The sequence below is a fragment of the Anabrus simplex genome, chromosome 1 (genome assembly GCF_040414725.1).
Source record: "Anabrus simplex isolate iqAnaSimp1 chromosome 1, ASM4041472v1, whole genome shotgun sequence".
In the NCBI taxonomy this organism is placed as follows: domain Eukaryota; kingdom Metazoa; phylum Arthropoda; class Insecta; order Orthoptera; family Tettigoniidae; genus Anabrus; species Anabrus simplex.
In genome coordinates, this window is record NC_090265.1 from 1575731352 (window position 1) to 1575751719 (window position 20368).

General features: G+C 39.3%; 1 protein-coding gene across 5 annotated transcripts in view; it reads left to right on the forward strand.

Moving 5' to 3' along the window:
* Nucleotides 1-20368, forward strand: part of GAPcenA (GTPase activating protein and centrosome-associated) — a 316010-nt gene that overhangs the window by 229606 nt on the left and 66036 nt on the right. For all 5 annotated transcript variants that reach the window (XM_067138159.2, XM_067138162.2, XM_067138164.2 and 2 more), the window contains one exon: nucleotides 7904-7987. In XM_067138159.2, the coding sequence (XP_066994260.2) occupies nucleotides 7904-7987 (84 nt within the window). The remainder of the gene's footprint in view (nucleotides 1-7903; nucleotides 7988-20368) is intronic.

Here is a 20368-nt window from a genome sequence, read left to right on the forward strand (position 1 = left end):
TTAGAGAGATCCTTACTCCTTATGACTGTAAAAGAGAATTGCCAGGAGAAGGAGCAAGGAGGGTAGAAATGGCCTTTAAACTGTGCCATGATACCTACAGTTCCAGATCAATCCCCTTGCGGGCAAAACTGAGGTACTAATGCACAGTAGTCAGTCCAGAATGCCTCTGCACTGCAGAGACACTAGCCAAAATAGATGATGCCACAATTAAGAAAAAGGAAAGGAAGTTTCTCAGGGAAATTCTAGGACCCTAGAAAGTGTCGTAGGGTTTTATATTCCATCTGAGATCCAGTAGGAAATGTATAAGAGAATAAAGAAGATTGCTACCATAATCAGAAAGAGGAGTCCGATCTTTTATGGACACCTAAAGATAATGAACCCACATAGATTGGCATATACTGTACAATACTTGCACTTCAAGAAAAATGGAAAACACATCCCTGTTGGCTTAAAGAAGTGCACAAAAAATCTAAAGGAACGAGGCATTATTATTATTATTATTATTATTATTATTATTATTATTATTATTATTATTATTATTATTATTATTATTATTATTATTATTTTATCATCATTGTTATTGTTATTGTTGTTGTTGTTGTTGTTGTTATTTACCACAAATCATACAGATTTTATGGATGGTCTAGTGAAAAAGGGCAAGCCCCATGTACATTAGTTGCTTCACAGACCTAATAAGCTAATATATACAATAATTACATTATTCACATATTTACACTGGTACAGTAATTCATTCACTCAACAACACTTTCTCTCCCTTTCACTCCCGTCCATGTACACACCTCGATATACATCTTTTTACATGGTGGTTAAAGGAGCCAGTGAGAGATTTTCAGAGGAAGATCAAGTCAGTTCTTTTGACATTGGTTTCTATTGATGGGAGGTTAGCCGAATGAAGATGGGGGCATGAACCCCAAACAAATTCAAGACAGAACCATTTTTATACAGTTGCAGATTTGAGGGAGAATCCAGAGAGGTATCCTGCTAAATCACACAGCATCTCAGTGGAAGAGTGACAGAAAAGAAGCGTGAAGTTAAAGAACCTTATTATAGACACACAAAAAGGTGTAAGAAAAATAGCAGGTAGCTTGTGTAGACTTAGTCCATAGCTGACTGCATCATTCTAATAATAATAATAATAATAATAATAATAGGGATTGATGACATTACATATTTATATTAATAGTGTCATATTCATTGGTGTCAAATTATTATTTGACTAAGTACATTTCAATATGGACCATAACATGAGATTTGTAACATGTAATAATACATTGGTGTGCCGTGTCGAGTTGTAAGTGTACCATGAGCAGAAAATGGTTGTGGAACACTGTTATAGTAGAATGCTTACGGTTATTATTTATCGTATGGCAAATATACAAAAGAAAAAGAAAATGTACACTATATACAAGGACAAGAATGTTGGTAGCGTTCACATTTACAAATCAGTGCCCAGTTATTGTAGCCATTCTAAAAAGGGGGTGTAGCAATGATGACATCTTGGGGTGGTCCACCATACTTCCTCAGAGGGCACTCCTCAATAATGTGCTGCACTGACTGGAAAGGGGCTCCGCAATCACAGGCAGGGGATTCTCGAAGTCCCCACTTATGTAGCATGGCATTACATCTAGCGTGGCCTGTTCTTAAACGGTTGAGTTTAGACCATTGGTGTCTCTTCGAGTGAAATCCTGGGAGTCCAGTTGTGGGGTCTTGGATGCATTGGTATTTCACACATGCAGAGCTCCAGCTTTGATGCCATTTTTCCTAGATATTGAAGCCAGTTATGTCATGCCATATTGGGTTCCTTGATTTAAGATGAGAAGGAGGTAGGTCAGTAAGGACCTCATGGATTGGGAGATTCTGTGGATGATCAGGATGGTGTAACTTTTTCCACTCATGTATAGTTGCTTCCTGTCGTCTCAGTTCCGGAGGTGGTATTTTACTGATAGTGTGTAGCCACGGTTTGGGGTGGATTTTAGTGTGCCTGTTATGGTTCTCATACATTCGTTCAAATGGACGTCAATCTTTCTAGTATGAGCGCTACGTTGCCACACCGGGACACAATATTCAGCCACTGGATAAACCATGGTGAGGGCAGAAGTGCGTAGTGTGGATGCAAACCCCATGTCGTACCAGCTAGTTTCTTCATAATGTTGTTTCATGACTTAGGTTTCTGACTTGTATTTTCCAGGTGTTTTTTGTATGTTAAAGAACGATCTAAGGTGATGCCAAGGTACTTGGGGTTGAAATTATGTTTAATTCTTTGCTGGCAGAACACAACGTTGAGCTTTTGGTGAGCTGTTTGGTTACACAGATGGAATGAGCATATTTCTGTCTTAACCAGATTTGGACGAAGTCTCCACTTCGTGTGGTATGCATTCAAGGTTTCCAAGTCATTGGAGAGAATGCTTTCCCCCTCTTCTAATGTGACAGACCCTTTTTCCATTTTTTACTGTAAAAGACATTATTGTTTTTTGCCCTATCATGACCTTGAAGTAACGATTTGTCAGCATGTTCTTCAGAAGGGCTGTAAGTTTTTGGCAGCGAATATGCTTTTTAATTTTGAATAGTAGTCCATCCAGCCATACTGTATCTTATGCTGCTGTCAGGTCAACAAAAGCGACAGATGTCTTTAGCTTCTTCTGGAATCCTGCCACAATATGTGATGTTAATGCTAATACTTGTTCACAGCAGCTTCATTTGGTTCTGAAACCTGCCTGGTATGTTGGTGTTATGTCATTTATTATTTCCTGGATTTGGTTGAGGATGATGCGTTCCAACAGTTTGTAGCAGACACTCAGTAGTGCAATAGGACGGTAGCTTGAGGGGTCATCTGCTGGTTTTCCTGGTTTGAGGATTGCCATGATGTGAGCCATCTTAAACTCCGGGGGAATGATTCTTGTTTCTAATACGTCACTAAAGAGGTTCTTGAGCCATATTTTCCCATGCTTCCCAAGATATCTTACGAATTCAGGGAAAATACCATCTGAACCTTCGGCCTTCCTCATTTTTAGCATGTTGATGGCTTTCTCAATTTCTTCTTTGCTGAATGAATTAGCAAGAGTAGAGTTATTTTGGAGGCTGTTGTTCAATTTCTTCATCTCTCTTTCAATGTGTTTCTTTATAGTGGGGTCTATTGGAATTTTGTCAGCTTTTGATTAGATATGTAGTGCCATTTCATTTGGTGTTATTCCTGGCTCCTCTTTGTGTATGTTTGAAGCAGCGCCTAGTTTCCTAAGGAGGGTACATGCTTTTCTGCTGGAGTGAGTAAAGCTCAGCTGAGAAGTTAGATCTTTCCATTTCTCTTTTCTTCCTTTACTCAAATCTTCTAATATCCTTTCTCCCATTTCAGGATCTTCAGTTTTCTGATAACTATCATACATTTTTGGGTAGTTTTATCTCAGCATGGAATATACTGCTTCCTGAATCCCCAGGGGATGTTTTGCTTAGCTGCACCGTTGACAACACCTAGAAACCTCTTGTAATTTTCTGCCTTCAGGGGAATCCATCACAGATTACTATCTACTTCTGATCTGTACTGGTCCCAGTTTTCCTTATAGAAGTTCCATCTTGGTTTATGTATGGATCTTATAACTGGTATTTCAAGACCTATATTGATAAGAGAGGGTCTGTGTTGGCTTCTTGGAAAATGTTGAAGGACTTTTCTTGTGTAGTCTAGGGGGAGTTTTCTTTCATCTGTGGAAACAATAACCAGATCAGGGTTGGTGTCAGATTGCCATCTAGCAGAGAGTGGAATATTTTCTCTGCTTTAGTATCAAAACTGAGATACAGGTCTTGGCTGTCACACCACTTAGCCAGTTTTTCTCCATTTTCATCATTGTTTGGGTAGCCCCAGGATGTGTGATGGCTGATAAAGTCTCCTACATATATACAAGGAGTGGGCAGTGAAGGCAGTGGTGGAGTTGGCCAGTTGGAGTGAGTTGGTTTGTAAACTGATGCGATAGTCAAATGACCTTGTTTGTTAGTTATTATTTCTATATCTTTCACTCTTTGGGAGTTCACTTCTGAAATGTTGCAAATATTATTTCTGGCATACATGATTGATCCATGGACAAGTGAGGAAAAACTCGCTATAATTTTGTATCCTGCAATCTGACCCCTACTTTCCAAATCTTCCTCTGTCAAATGAGTTTCTTGTATTGTTAGGATGTCAATTTTCAGGTCATTAGCTAGTTTACTAAGGTATTCACATTTGTCCTTTGACAGGCCTTCTGCATTTATCTGTAGAATGTGAGCGCTGGTTCCAAGCTTACGGTGAGATGGGTTGATCGGATCACAAATGAAGGGGTATTGAATCAAGTAGGTGTGAAGAGAAAGATATGGCAATATTTGACTCAAACGAGATGTTAGTTGGTCACGTTCTCAGACATAAAGGACTTGTTCATTTAGCTTTGGAGGGAGTCATTTGGGATAAAAACGGCTGAGGGAGACCAAAGGATCAGCATGATGAACCATTTAGATAGAATGTAGGTTGTCATAGTTATGTAGCAATGAAGAGATTAGCCCAGGATAGGTTGGTGTAGAGAACTGCATCTAACATGGCTAATCAAGCAATACATTAATGTTCACGGTATCTCCTCAGAAGGCTGGCAGCAATATACATTGGTAAAGTCTTGGCGAGGTGATGTGCATGATGACCCATATAAGCATGAGAGAACTGTCCTGGTTCACTCCGAGAGACTGACAGATTTATTCTGAAGGGCTGAGCAGTCTAGTAGGAATTGTGCGAAGGCTACCTGCTCAAGGACAGGGCAGGTCAAAGGTGCTAGTTTGCCAATTATGTCTAACTACTATCAACATCAGTACGCTCACTGGCTGGAGCTGCAAACTTTAAGTGGTCTTGAAGAGTCAAGGCAAAAAAATCACCTGTGTACAGGAGACCAAGGGGATTGGAGCGAAAACCAAGGATATTGGTAAGCCTACAAGATCTCTTATTACAGCCGAAGGTCAAATCAGAGTAGCGTCGCGGTTGCTCTAAATGAGAGGTTACGAGACAGTGTTGTCAAAGTTTGCTGCATCACCGACCAGCTGATCTCCATCAAAATTCAATCCAACAATGCTGCCTTTTGAGTAGAGTCATGCTACGCACCCCGGTCAAGTTACCCATACAGCGAGGACGAAGGGTTATGGTTTAACGTCCATGCGCATCTATGATCATTCGCCCTGAGTGAGCATATATTAATTGATGGAGACCTCAATGGCCACATAGGATTAATGAGGAATGAATACCCCCATGTCATAATGGACAAGACTTTGGTAACTGGAACAACGATGGCCATCGCATTCTCGACTGTGCAGAGGCACATAATGTCATTGCCAACAACTAGTTCAAGAAACGGCCAGCCCACCTTATCAGTTATTATGGTGGCGGATGGACATCCCAGATTGGCTACTGGCTGCTACAGCACAGCAACCCCAAATTGATCATGAATGCTAAAGTCATCCCATCACCGCCTCCTGCTCCTCGACCTCATGCTTGACCTTGGACAGCAAACGACGACCCACATGACTGGGTCTGAATGTATCAAGTGGTGGAAGCTACCTGAGCACAAGAGTTAATTCACAGGCACTCCTTGCACACTGATTATTGACCCAAGCCAACCGGTTTAGGCCCTCTGCAATAGTATCATGCTGTAGCAGCTGATACTGTTGGTAAGACTAAGCCTTTCTGGCAAATTATTGCTAAGCAAGTCCAGTGGTGGGCTGACACTGTGCAGACAACAAAGAGAAGAAGCTGGTCTACAAGTCATTGCAAACCTTGTGTCTCACCAGTAGTACAAAATCTGGAAGTCTCCAGCAGAACGAGTTGTTGCAATAGCTAAAGCCCAGCACTGTGCAGAGCTGTACAAATAGCTGGGCACACCAGAGGGGACAAATAAAATATTTCGCCTTGCCAATTTCCGTCATCAGTCAACAAGATGTCATGAATATCAATGATAAAAACCACCAAATACCTCAAGATTTGGCTGAAATCCTTAGCAGATGGAGTAGCTACTTCTCCAAGATCAGCAACAAGGAGTTCCCCCATCCACAGATTCAAAGAACCAGAAGCATCTATGGACCAGTTCTGCCATTTTCAACTGTAGAAGTTCAATAGGAGATTAGCAACCGGCCCCAACGACATCCCCACTGAGATTTGGAAGATGCTTGGTCAGCATAGTGTTGAAATTCTGCCATGTGTGTTCAACAAGATTGTGGAGGCCGCCCACAAGCCTAGACCACCAGCATTACAGTACCCATTTGGAAGTGTAAGGGTGCATCAAAGAGTCCACCAACTATCGACCCATTCAACTGTTCTGTTATACAATGAAGCTCTTCAAGAGCATCCTCGATAGCCACCTCCGCAGCAGCAGCATCATAAAGATCGTGCCTAACCATTTAGCTTCATGAAGGGCAGTGGAACTACAGATGCCATCCATGCTGTCAGGCTGTTCGTGGAGAGACATTGGGAGAAGGACAAACCAGCCCATGCAGCTTTTTCTTTAAATCTACAGAAGGCGTTTGACCAAATTCATGAGCTGATCCAACAGGCACTTCGGTCTCATGGTGTTCTTAAAGAGTATGCCCATTGGATGCAGCTCTTTTACTGTAACACCAGTAGTACCGTATTGCAGTCTTTCTCCATCCAAGTTATCGTCCATCAGGGATCAGCTCTGTCAGCCCTGCTATTCATCCTTTGCTTGGACATGGTGTCAGCGGACATCCAAACACTGCACTCTTGGACCCTCCAGTACGCAAACAATGTCTTCTTGGCCAGCGAAGAGCATCGGGATTTTCAGGAACAAATGCAAGCATGGGAAGCCAGACTTGCAAAACACAGACTGTAGCTAAACACCAAGAAAACAGAGTACATAGAGTGCAGACAGTCAGAACCATCCAAATTTTTGGACAGTTTCTAAACAAAGCAGGCAGGTTCAATTACCTTGGTTCCATCACCTGTGTGGACTTGACACCCTTCCTGTTGCCCATGCTCATGTCCATGTCAATGTGGACTGGCTAAAGTGGAGGCAGGTCACTGCTGTCGCTGCAACCGCAGAATACCCGACCATCTGAAGGCCAAGGTCTACAACAGTATCATGAAGCCAGTCTCCCTTTATGGACCTAAATGTTGGCCAGTCACCGTCATACATGGAGTTCTGCATGTCATGGAAATGCACTCATTATTCATCAAAGACTAGACAAGGATAAGAACATGTGCAAATGTGACATGGTAGAAGAGTGGTCTGGTCTCTAGCTTCTCTTCATGGTAGTCAGTTTGAATCATGGCCAATGCATGTGGGATTTTTTAAATGAAAAATTATATCCCTGTGGTTAAAATTCCACGTAAAACTGGAGGTGCCGTGGCTATGATCAAGATTTCAACAGTCATGTAAAACTACAAGCCTGGTTGCTTTAGAACTTGTGCAAAGGATAAACACAGTGGCAAGTCAAATTAGGTTGATGGTGCAGTGGAGAGAAGGAACAAGATCAGGCATACTTATATGAAAGAAAAAACTCCACATTTTCACCCTTTCATCTGCTCCTTAGATGAGTTTTCTTATCAATCTTAGTTCTTATTATTATTCTCCTCAGCTCCAACAAGCCTGCCTCCCAGGATCATCACAAAAGCTGTGAGGCATTCTTCAAATATCATTATTTGATGTGGGAATTGTAGATTAAGGAGAAAGTGAGGCAACCTCCAGTGTCATCTATCAATTGTATAAACCAGTTCTCTCTCTCTCTCTTTCCTCCCCCTCCCCCTCCCCCTCCCCCCACCCGTTAATTTAAATTTGTATTACTTCCAGGCTAATGAACTTGTGAAAAACTACTGTATTTATTCCTTATTGATAGATATTTTAATTTGTGTATGTTTTATGTATATTAGGTAAAGGAGATGTTGAAGCGTGAAGTGGAAAAGGCTGAGAATGAGAGCAATCGTAACACTGCCATCATTACAGAGTACAAGCAGGTGAGGTTTCCAGAGTGAAATTTTAAAGTGTTCATTAGCATGAGAAATGTGTACAGACATGCCAACTTTCAAAAGTGAAAAATCAGGAGAAATTTCACAGCGAATCGTGACGTATTACGACACATCACTGATGGCAGAACATGTACAAATTCATTATAATTCAATACATTAACAATTCTATTTGCCTTTTTTTTTTTTTTTTTTTTTTTTACATTTGAATACTAAATACTGGACATACCTGAACTGTAGAAACATGTGACTTCTCATCCTTCAACATGGTGATCACATTACGACTAATTATTGTTCAACACACCAGTAGCTGACAGCGCTCTTCAGAAACTCGGAACTAAATTTTTGCTCAAAGCACTTGCCTTGCTGAACTGATTTCAAGGTTAAATTTCTCCAAAGTTTATTCAGACAGCAAGGATCTGAACTGTGTTTTTGTCTTTGTGACCCTGCTAAAAATCCTTTCACATTCTGCATTGCTATGTGGAATTGATAAAATAGCAAGCATCACCTTAGAGAGTGTCATATTTAAGTACACCATCAGCTGATTTCATCTGACCTACCAATGCCCATTGAGCATCAGTTCTTCCTTTTGCCAGGTCTGTTTCTTCGAGCTGAAAGTTACAGAACTGGGAGTGCAGAATATCAGTTTCTTTATCCAAATGTTCAGACACTTGTTAATGAAAAATCTATCAATCAATCAATCAGCTAGAACATAATGCCTTACTTATAGCAGAAATATTTGCAACTTCTGCATTAATTAAAACATCTTTAAATGGAAATTTGTGTACCACGTAGTCACACGATGAAGAGAAACACTTTCTAACAGACTTAAAGAATAGGCACTTTTCCTCAGACTTCAAGGTGTTCACTAAAACGAACGCAGAGTTCCCTATCATCAAATCACAATCATCCTTTTGATTTGCTGGAGTATGATAATCTACATCAAGGAGAGAGGAGGATCTTTTAATAACGTCTGGTTTCACAAACCTTGCCATCACATTCTTCAATAGTTCCTCCAAAACTGACCTCAATAAGGGATGTGCGGCATACTTGACTGAAGAGCTACGTTTGGATTCTCAAAGATATCCATAAAACTTGAGAGAAAAAGGCAAAAAGATTTATGTAAATTTGATGAAAGGAACATGAAAAGTCGTTCGTCACGTGACAATGCATGGCTCTTAGTGTGATCAGTAGTTTCATTTTTTTTAAGTGAAACTGATGACTGGGTTTTCCTTTTAACTGAGGAGTGAGGTAAAATGTTATGACATTCCTTAACATTTTCAGACAAACAAGACACATCTGCACTTAAACTGTGCTTAGGAATTTTGTAAGTCTTCAAAGTTCCCATCTGAGAATCCTTACTCACAATTTCGCTCCTGAATAATGTAACCAAAGGGTCCCACTGAAGCAAAATCCTATCTAAAGGCCTTCTTAGTGATAACCATCGAGTAGGCACATGCTTCAGAATTTTCCTGATCTCAGTGTTGTGTAAAGTCTGAAATTCTCTGAACTTTTCTTTCCTCTTTGCACTCCTTTCCAGATAATAAAATATATCAATTACACTTTCATTTACATTTACAGGCAAGCACGCCGCACCCTTCTCATAAGCAAGATTAATTAGGTGACAAGAGCAGCCTACGATGATTGTTACTATTTTCCCGCTTCAAACATCCTGCCACACCATTCTTTAATCCTACCATTACCAGAGCATTATCAGCACCAAGAGCTAGGCAGTTTTTTAATGGAATGCAGAATTCCCAAAAAGTTGAGAGTAAAAGATTGGCAATGTTAGCTCCAGTAGCATCCCCTTCTAAATTAGGCACAGAGAGTAGACAACTCTGAATTTCATTGAGTCCAGGCCTAAAAAATGTTACAACAATGGGATATATCTTCAAGCCGCTTTTATTGCTACCATCAATAGCAACAGAAAATGCATTCTCCTGCAAATGTGATACAATTTTTGCCCTTTCTTCCGTGCACATTTCTGTAATGATAGCCGCTGTTTTCATTCTAGCACACCCATATCGTTTAGCGATTTCCGAATCGGGAAACATTTTGGGAAACAAAGGTCCAGCGTGATCGGCACAATTTACAGGCAGGTTATGTTCTACTATAAATGACGTAAATAACGCCTTGGCATTCGTCACAGGATTTACATCTTGGTTTTTACATGAAAAGTTCAGTTTCTGGTTTCTTTCTACAGACTGGACACTCTCCTTATGTTTTTACGTTTGCATATGCTTGAGTATATCGCATTTTCTGCCATGTGCAACTGAAAATTCACACCTACATATAGTACAGAATGTGAACGTTGGTCCCTTTCTGGATTCACTCAAACACGTAACTCTTCCCTATAAGCACTTTTAAACACTGCATCATATTTCTTTTTTGACATTTTGGCCAAAACAAATATTAAGGCACAACACGAGCACTTCTACGGGTAAAACAACTATGGTGTGCTACTTCTGAGGTTAGGTTACTCCAAAGAGAATGTTATTCGCTTGACTCACTTGCAAAGAGAATGACTGTATTATAGACCAAAGAGCAGCACATGACTGGCCACCGTGCCCTGTACTGCCATCTGATATCATTATTAGAACTACTATCGACCAGCCATACTCAGCCATGTATCGATAGAACGAGGAAATACACGGTAGTTGAAAATAATACCAAAATTAGGGATATTGCTCTGAAAATCGGGAGATCGGGAGGAACGATGAAAAATCGGGAGTCTCCTGCTCAAATCGGGAGACTTGGCAAGTCTGAGTGTACCTAATGTTCAGTCTCTCTGTATCGTCTTTGCCTTTTTATTTTCTATAAATAAGAGCCAGTGAAACCATATCCGGGCAACCGGAGTGGGACATTGATGATGATGATGATGATGATGATGATGATGATGAGCCAGTGACCTTGAAGTTAGGCCCCTTAAAACAGCCATCATCATTATCATCACTTCCATTAATATAGTTTTGCATTTTTCGAAATATGAACACACACATTAAAGTGGATCTGTGAGTATTCATATTTTGTACTTAATGTACAGTTAAAAGAAGAATTCATGCTGACTGCTAATTGTACCGGGAGGTACACCCCAACGCCGCGCATTTAAATCTTGCGCCTAAAAGAACTCTACAGGAGAAACAGTGAACTTGAAACTAGACCTACTTAAACCTTTACTCAGAAGATGTCACTACAGTAATTTGACGTAATTTTGGTATTGTGAAGTTTCCAGTACTGTGTGAATTTCTACTTGTTTTGTTTGCCCTTCATCAAGAAGTTTGGACTTTCTTCAACAGACGTCACTATAAAAACTATGATCATGCACTCTGGTGCGAAGTGGATGAATTTGATTTAAAGAAATTTTATATTCATAAGGTGTTTTTAACTAATTAATGTTCCTTATTTTTGGGTTGGTAATATTTATATTTTCTTTCTGCCTATCATAGGCTTCTCCCTCGATTTTGAGTGTAACTTTTAAATTCACCAATGAAGGGAGAGGGCGTGGGTGTTTATTCATGAAAGGTCTTGAACTTTCCCTGAGGGTTTATAAACTGCGGATTTTCACGTCTCTTGGCCAATTGATCATCATCTGAACTAGTGTGTGTGTCAAGCAGGAGGCGGGCGGAGCCTCTTTCATCAGGCAGCAGTACAGCAACAAGGTAATGGCCAATTAACATCTTTATTTCTTGCTAGCTCTGCAGTTTAACCCGAGGGAGAGGTCCGAAACTTTAACTATGTAACCAACTTCTTTAAAATGTAAGTCTCCTTTTGGCTCATGTAAGAACTTCATAAAATCTTTAACTGTAAATGGGGGATAGAGAGTGATGTACCCTCTCAAGCTCCCCTTCATATTGGTTTGAGGTGACTATGTTTTGTAACTTGTTTTCTTCCTTTCCATAATGTCTTAAATTTTTTCTTATACGAGTCACCTCCATAGTTTGGGAATAGCCCCTGTTTCATCAGCCTAGTGCCCTTTAGGTTTTAAGAATTCATATCTTTCTTTTTACACGAAGGCCCTATAGGTTGGGTACGAGATACCCCTGTTTTAATTTGTAAGCTGGCCCATGGAAGGCCAAAAGATGTAAGACATTTTTGGTGTTGCCTTGAATAGGCTTGAAAACTGAGAGCCTCTTAGCTCTTTTTTAAAGTAAGATTACTGAATGCCTTTTGAAGGCTGGATATTATATGTTGGGAGCAAGCGCTCCAGGTATTGAGGGATTTCTGCCCTTGTGTAAATTTGAGCTGGGAGCTCAGGAACTGTAAAGTGAGGGCTTGAAGCCCAAGATCTGTTTATTGCACCAATCTGGTCTTTCCTAGAATTGTTTATTGCTACTGGTACCTGTTACATTGTTATTTGTTGGTTTTTGTAATTCTAAAGAAATATAACCTTTGTTAAAGTTTTAAATCAATTCGTGGCATTGTAGTTAGACCCATTCACCCCGGCACCTTCTTTCACCTCTGCTGGTCTACGGGTAACTTCGTAACACTAATGTTCATCGTTTTCACTGTTTTATTGACAAAGTAACAGTTCAAAATTTATGCTCTGGATATTTTGCTTGTTATTTGTCATTACTTACTTACTTACTTACTTACTTACTTACTTACTTACTTACTTACTTACTTACTTACTTACTTACTTACTTACTTACTTACTTACTTGTGAGTGCTACAGTCCACGTAGGTCCTTGGCTTCCTTAATCACTTGCCTCCGTTTGTCTCAGTCCTCAGCTTCCCTTCTCCAGCATTTACCATATTTACTCAGTATTAAACCCCGTCGTGTATTAGACCTCCCTGGCTTTTTGAGACGAAGAAAATGGAACAAATAAATCATGCATACAAGACCCCCCAATGTAATTCATTAGAGAACAACAACGATTCCGCTTCGAAGCGGGTACAAGTCTTATTGCAGCTCTGATGACATCGCACAACTTTGTGAATAGTTTCGTCCGTATGACCCTCGCAATGAAAACGCGTTGAAGTCATGGGGTACATCTGTGTTTCATAGTTAAGAAATGTCTGTTTCTGTAACGGAGGCTTACTGCAGCTCTGATGACATCGCACAAATAAGTGAATAGTTTCGTGTCCGACCCATGCATTGCAAGCATGCATCAGTCATGCTATATGTCTGTTTTATAGTTAAGAATGTCTGCCAATGTAATGGTTAGCACATTTAGCTGCCATTCTCGGGAGTCTGAGTTTGATTCCCGGTACCATACTGCCAGAGATTTACGAATGGCATGAAGGTTGATATGTGGTATATGTAACTTTCCTCCACTGGGGGCATGTCTAAAAAAAGCTGAACCACCTCAGGATGAGGAAATGAGTTTACGTTAGTTGAGAAATGTTCATGATTGGGCAAGATCATTAACAAAGTGATCGTTTAATTTCTACTCGAGCCAAGATAGTTTCTTTTCTGAGAGAAGTAAGTTTATAACGTAATAAAAATTATCCAATCATAACTATTGTTTTACTTGCAAATGTACCTAGAAAATAATAATAATAATAACAATATTATTGATTTTATGTCCCCACTTACTTTTACCGATTTTTGGAGACGCCAAACAAAACATACTAGATAATGGAGACAACGAACGTTCAAAATTAAACATTATGATAATAAAACGCATTACCACCACACCTGTAGATATCCATAAATGCAGCAAACTTTCGTATTATTTATTTTTATTCTTTCCATCGTGGAACTTTGGGCACTATCCGGGCGATACCATACGTAACCTAAACAATGCGGTCTCTCAGATATCATTTACAGCTGTTTAGGTAAATCCTGATGTGATAAATGTGGAGAACAAGAATGACATGTACTTAAAAATAAGGGCTCAGCTTTCATTAGCCGCAGTTATCAAAAGAATGCTTTCAGTCACTGTATTATATTCGGAAGTACAACTCGTAACATACGCTAGTTATCAGCTGGTGGTTTGGCACGCTTTCTACAGCACGGCTTTATTCGGAAGGAGTGGCTTCTGCTACACATACACCAACTGGGAATATCAGAGACCGTCTCCAGAAACCATTTAGGAATAGATTCACACTATTTGAACTCTATAATCTGGAATGAAACTATTTTTAAAAGGTTCAAAAAGATGGGACCCTGAATGCTCTCGATTGCAGTGCATGGCTGACAAGATGGCAGTGAAGATGACGTCACTTGGAATGACGGCACACCGGTAGCAGGGAAGTTGGCGGCGCAAGACGATAATTCAAATGAAAGCAGTGATCAGGTTTATTGTTTGGTAGGCCTACTGCTCAACTGACAGAGACAAATGACTGACCATTAAGTTATTTTGTCTCGGTATTGCATAATATGATAATACGATACCCTTATCCCTTTTCTCTACGGGGTCGAGTATGAAGATGAATCTTCGCAGTGAGTTTTTACTACCGTATGCCCTTCCTGACGTCAACTTCATCAGTGGAATTAATGAGGTGAAACGAATCTCGTGATATGGGTAACTAAATCTGACTACATTTGCTTTATATAGGCCTAAAGGTCATGTTTACCATTTATTGTCTTTTTACATTTAGAAATACTGCCTTCCACCAAAAATAGCCAGTATAACAAAACTCAAAATACATTCATAAGTTTTTTAAATAATAGTGTAGAATGTTTACATGTACAATTTATAGTTCTTAATAGTCTAGAAATTATATGTTCACTGCACAAAATTTGAGGTTATTGCATATTGCACCGCCCTTTACTTTCTTTGGCCGTAAAAGTGAGTAAAAAGGGGGTCTAATATGAGAGTATATATGGCAACTCCCATCTTTCTAAGATCGTCTTCAACATCGTTAATCCACCTTTTCCTTTTCCTCTCCTCCTTTCTTCAAGTTTTCCAATAAAGTCCTTTTTGACAGTAGAGGTTTCTTCCATTCTCTGGATGTGACCAGCCCACTTAATTCTTCCTTGCTTGATTTTAACAACAATATCTGGTTGGCCAAACAATCCTTGCAATTCTACATTTGCCTTATTCTCCATCCATCCTTATCTCTAAATGCTCCAAATATCTTTCTCTCCTACCGTAACAGCCACTGTTCTTCTGTGGTGGTTCTGTTGGTCATCACCCAGCATTCTGAGCTGTACATCACTGTTGGTCTATTGGTCTTGGAACTGTTGTGTATATTTTTATTTCCGTATTCTTTCTAACATTTCTGGATTTAAACATATTTTGCAAGACGTAAAAGCATCGGTTCCCACTTGTTATTCTTTCCTGCATTTCCACAGAGGTTTTATTATCCACTGTTATTATTGAGCCTAGATATTTGAAAGTTCCCATGTGGTCCTTCCTCTTACTCCCTTTGTATCTCCCGTCTTCATATATTTTGTTTTATTTATATTCACTTCTAGGTCCCATGCTTTTCCTTCTAACAAAGCATAGTTCTCTTCAAGAGCTCTTTTTGTTTCTTGCAATAAATTGCCACATCATCAGCATTATCACTTATACCAATCTATTCAGAATGATTCCCCTTGGGTTTATGGGTAGTTGGCAAATTACTTTTTCCAGTGCTAAATTGAATAGCAGTGTGAAGAGCACATCTCCCTATCTCAGCCCCCTCTCCATTAAAAACACCTCTGACAGGTCCTGTTCCACTCTCACCTTGCGTACTGTTGATTTCATGGACATTTCTGTCAACGTAATAAATTTCGTCTGGATTCCAAACTCTCTCATAATTTTGTAAATTTTACCTCTATCTAGACTGTCGTTTGCCTGTTTAAAATTGACTTACAGCTGATGAAGTTGCTAGTCATACTCAAAAAATCTTCTCCAGCAATTGTCATAATATAAATATCTGGTCCAGTGTAGAGCGATTTTTCCTAAAGCCTGCTTGGTAATCCCCTAGTATTCTTTCCATCCAGAATTCCAGTTGTGAGGCTAATATCTTACCAAAATCCTTGTAAGTTCCATGCAGCAGAGTGATCCCTTGGTAATTTCCACATACTGTCTTATCTCCCTTCTTATGTATTGGATAAATTATGCCCACTGTCCAATCCTTGGGCATTTCCTCCACGGTCCAAACCTCCTTTATCGATTCATGAACAGCCTTCTCAATCCCCTTTCCCCCATATCTCAACAACTCTGACTCCATTCCATCTTCACCTGGAGTTTTATTGTTCTTTAATGCTTCGATTGCTATCTTGACATCTTCTAAATCTGGCTTCTCTACTGACTCCTTATTTAATTCTCCTTCGTCCCCATCGTCATTGATGTTTTCCACTTCTCTATCATCGTCATTTCCATTGAGTAACTTGTAAAAATACTCCTGTCATCTTTTGAGTACTTTGTTTTTGTCGCCGATGAGGTTTCCATCCTTGTCCTTAAATAAAACCGCTCTTGGATGAAATCCTCTGTTAAGGTCTTTTGTTCTCTCGTAGAACTTTCGTACATCATTTCCATCCTTCATTTCATCCAGTTCTTCGATTCTCTTTCTCTCAAAAGCTCTTTTGTTTTAGTCTTCTCTGCTTCTCCCTGTACTCTTCCACTGTTTGCCTTGTCCTCCTTTGGAGGATTATTTTCCTACCTTCATTCCTCCCTTGAATTAGTGTTAAACAATCCTCATCAAACTGTTCTGCTCTTTACATGTTCCTTCTTTCCCAAAGTATCATCTGCAACTTCACTGATAGTTGTTCCCTGTATCTCCCACTTACTTTCCACTTCTCCTTTCTCCCATAACTCCTTTTTTCATTTCCAGAGATTCTGCTATTTTCTTCTGTATTTCCAGACTTGCAGGAGACTCTCGATTTTTCATCGTTCCTCTTGATCTCCCAATTGCCGTGACCGATCTCCCAATTTTCAGAGCAGTATCAGTAATTTTTGTATTATTTTAAACTCCCGCGGATTTCCTCGTTCTGTCGATATATGGCCGAGTATGGCTGGTCAATAGTAGTTCTAATAATGATACCAGATGGCAGTACGGGGCACGGTGGCCAGTCATGTGCTCCTCTTTGGTCTATAATACAGTCATTCTCTTTGCAAGCGAGTAACCTAACCTCAGAAGTAGCACACCATAGTCGTCTACCCGGGCCAGGAACTGCAGAAGTACTTGTGTTGTCTTAATATTTGTTTTGGCCAAAATGTCAAAAAAGAAATATGATGCAGTGTTTAAAAGTTATTATAGGGAAGAGTTTCATTGTTTGAGTGAATCCAGGAAGGGACCAACGTTCACATTCTGTACTACATGTAGGTATCATTTTTCAGTTGCACATGGCGGGAAGTGCGATATACTCAAGCATATACAAATGAAAAAACATAAGGAGAGTGTCCAGTGTGTAGAAAGATACCAGAAACTGAACTTTTCATGTAAAAACCAAGATGTAAATCCTGTGACGAATGCCGAGGCATAATTTACGTCATTTGTCATAGAACATAACCTGCCTGTAAATTGTGCTGATCACGCGGGACCTTTGTTTTGCAAAATGTTTCACGTTACAGAAATGTGCATGGAAGAAAGGGCGAAAATTATATCACATTTGCAGGTGAATGCATTTTCTGTTGCAACTGATGGTAGCAATAAAAGCAACTTGAAAATATATCCCATTCTTGTAACATTTTTTAGGCCTCAACTCGATATGAAATTCAGAGTTGTCTACTCTCTGTACCTAATTTAGAAGGGGATGCTACTGGAGCTAACATTGCCAATCGTTTGCCCTCAACTTTTAGGGAATTCTGCATTCCATTAAAAAGCTGCCTAGCTCTTGGTGCTGATAATGCTCCAGTAATGGTAGGATTAAAGAATGGTGTGGCAGGATGTTTGAAGCGGGAAAATAGTAACATAATCATCGTAGGCTGCTCTTGTCACCTAATTAATCTTGCTGCAGAGAAGGGTGCAGCGTGCTTGCCCGTGAATGTAGATAAAAGTATAATTGATATATTTTATTATCTCGAAAGGAGTGCAAAGAGGAAAGAAAAGTTCAGAGAATTTCAGTCTTTACACAACACAGAGATCAGGAAATTTCTGAAGCATGTGCCTACTCGATGGTTATCACTAAGAAGGTCTTTAGATAGGATTTTGCTGCAGTGGGACCCTTTGGTTACTTTATTCAGGAGTAAAATTGTGAGTAAGGTTTCTCAGCACAGTTTAAGTGCAGATGTGTCTTGTTCGTCTGAAAAGATGAAGGATTGTCATAACATAAAAATCAAACTACTGATGACACAAAGAGCCATGCATTGTCATGTGAAGAACGACTGTTCATGTTCCTTTCATCAAATGTACATAAATCTGTTTGCCTCTTTCTGCCAAGTTTTATGGATATCTTTGAGAATCCTAATGTAGCTCTTCAGTCAAGTATGCTGCACATCCACTTACTGAGGTCAGTTTTGGAGGAACTATTGAAGAATGTGATGGCAAGTTTTGTAAAACCACACATTATTAAAAGCTCCTCCTCTCTCCTTGATGTAGATTATCATACTCCAGCAAACCAAAAGGATGATTGTGATCTGATGATAGGGAATTCTGCGTTTGTTTTAGTGAACACTTTGAAGTCTGAGGAAAAGTGCATATTCTTTAAGTCTGTTAGAAAGTGTTCCTCTTCATTATGTGACTACATGGTACACAAATTTCCGTTTGAAGATGAAGTTTTAATTAATGCAGAAGTTGCACGTATTTCTGCTATGAGTAAAGAATAATTTTCTAGCCTTAGATTTTTCATTAACAAGTTTCCAAACATTCTGACTAGTGAAACGGAACATTTAGATAAAGAAACTGATATTCTGCACTCCCAATTTTGTAACTTTCAGCTCGAAGAAATAGATCTGGCAAAAGGAAGAATTTATTTTCAATGGGCACTGGTAGGTTAGATGAAATCAGCTGATGGTGTACTTAAATATGACAGACTCTCTAAGGTGATACTTGCTATTTTATCAATTCCACATAGCAATGCAGAATGTGAAAGGATTTTTAGCAGAGTCACAAAGACAAAAACACAGTTCAGATCCTTGCTGTCTGAAAAACTTTGGAGAAACTTTTAACCCTGAAATCAGTTCAGCAAGGCAAGTGCTTTGAGCAAAAATTTAGTTCCAAGTTTTTGAAGAGGGCTAAGTCAGCTACGGGTATGTTGAACAACAATAAGTCATAATGTGATCACCATGTTGAAGGATGAGAAGTCACATGTTCCTACAGTTCAGGTATTTCTAGTATTTAGTATTCACAAATAAATGATGAAAAATATATATATATGTAGGCCAAATAGAATTGTTAGTGTATTGAATCATAATGAATTAATACATGTTTTGCCATCAGTGATGTGTCGTAATACGTCATGATTCGCTGCCAAATTTATCCTGAGTTTTTACTTTTGAAAGTTGACATGTCTGTATTTCTCTTGCAATTCCTCATTTTTAAGGCCCTCAACATTGTGCTTTGTCTTCTTACTTTTTCAGTTCTCGCCAAGTCTGGAGTTGATTCTAACAAGATGGTGGTCTGAATCAGCATCAGCACCTCTTATAACTTCTGACATCCATGATGTCTGATGCATTCTGCCTATCTATAATAACATGGTCTATTTGGTTTCTTGTCACTCCATCTGGTGATATTCTTGTCTCCTTCCCGATGTTTCTCTGAGGATACAAAGTACTTTTGATTGTCTTCTGTTTTCCACTCGCAAAGTTAATCACTCAATAAATCAAGCAGAGAAATTGTCCCACCTAATTGATAATATTTTTTTGGCAAATTTAAATTTACAAGTAGTACATGTTTCATTTAGATTGACTAAACATCATCAGCTACACATTTTTAGTTTAAGTACAAATTTATAAAAGTACAGAGACATATTATTCCATGTGAATCTTGAAACAGTTTCTAACATGTTAAAAAATTAAAGGTTGAACCTTTGAAAACGTGGGAAATGACGATAATGGGGGAGGAGGTTAGGAGGTTAAGAACTTTGCTATTTTGGTTAAAACTTTTGTTATAATTGATGACTAGAAAATGTCTTTGTTCTTTTTGTGTTCCCATAATATGGAACATAGAAATGTAAACTATCTTCTTATAGCACTGTGTTTGAAAGGGAAATTCCTAGTTGCATCTTGTATGTTAATAATGTTATTAACTTAACATCCCATTAACTACTTTTACGTTTTTTCGGAGATGCCGAGGTGCCAGAATTTAGTCATGCAGGAGTTTTTTTTTGTGCCAGTAAATCTACCGACACGAGGCTGACGTATTTGAACACCTTCAAATACTACCGGACTGAGCCAGGATCGAACTTGCCAAGTTTGGGTTAGAAGGCCAGAGCCTCAACCGTCTGAGCCACTCAGCGTGGCTCGTCTTGTATGTTGAGGCTAATGATATTTGTGGTGGAATTTAATGTTACACTGAGAATTCATAAGTTTGTGCAATACCTGATTATGCATTGAATGG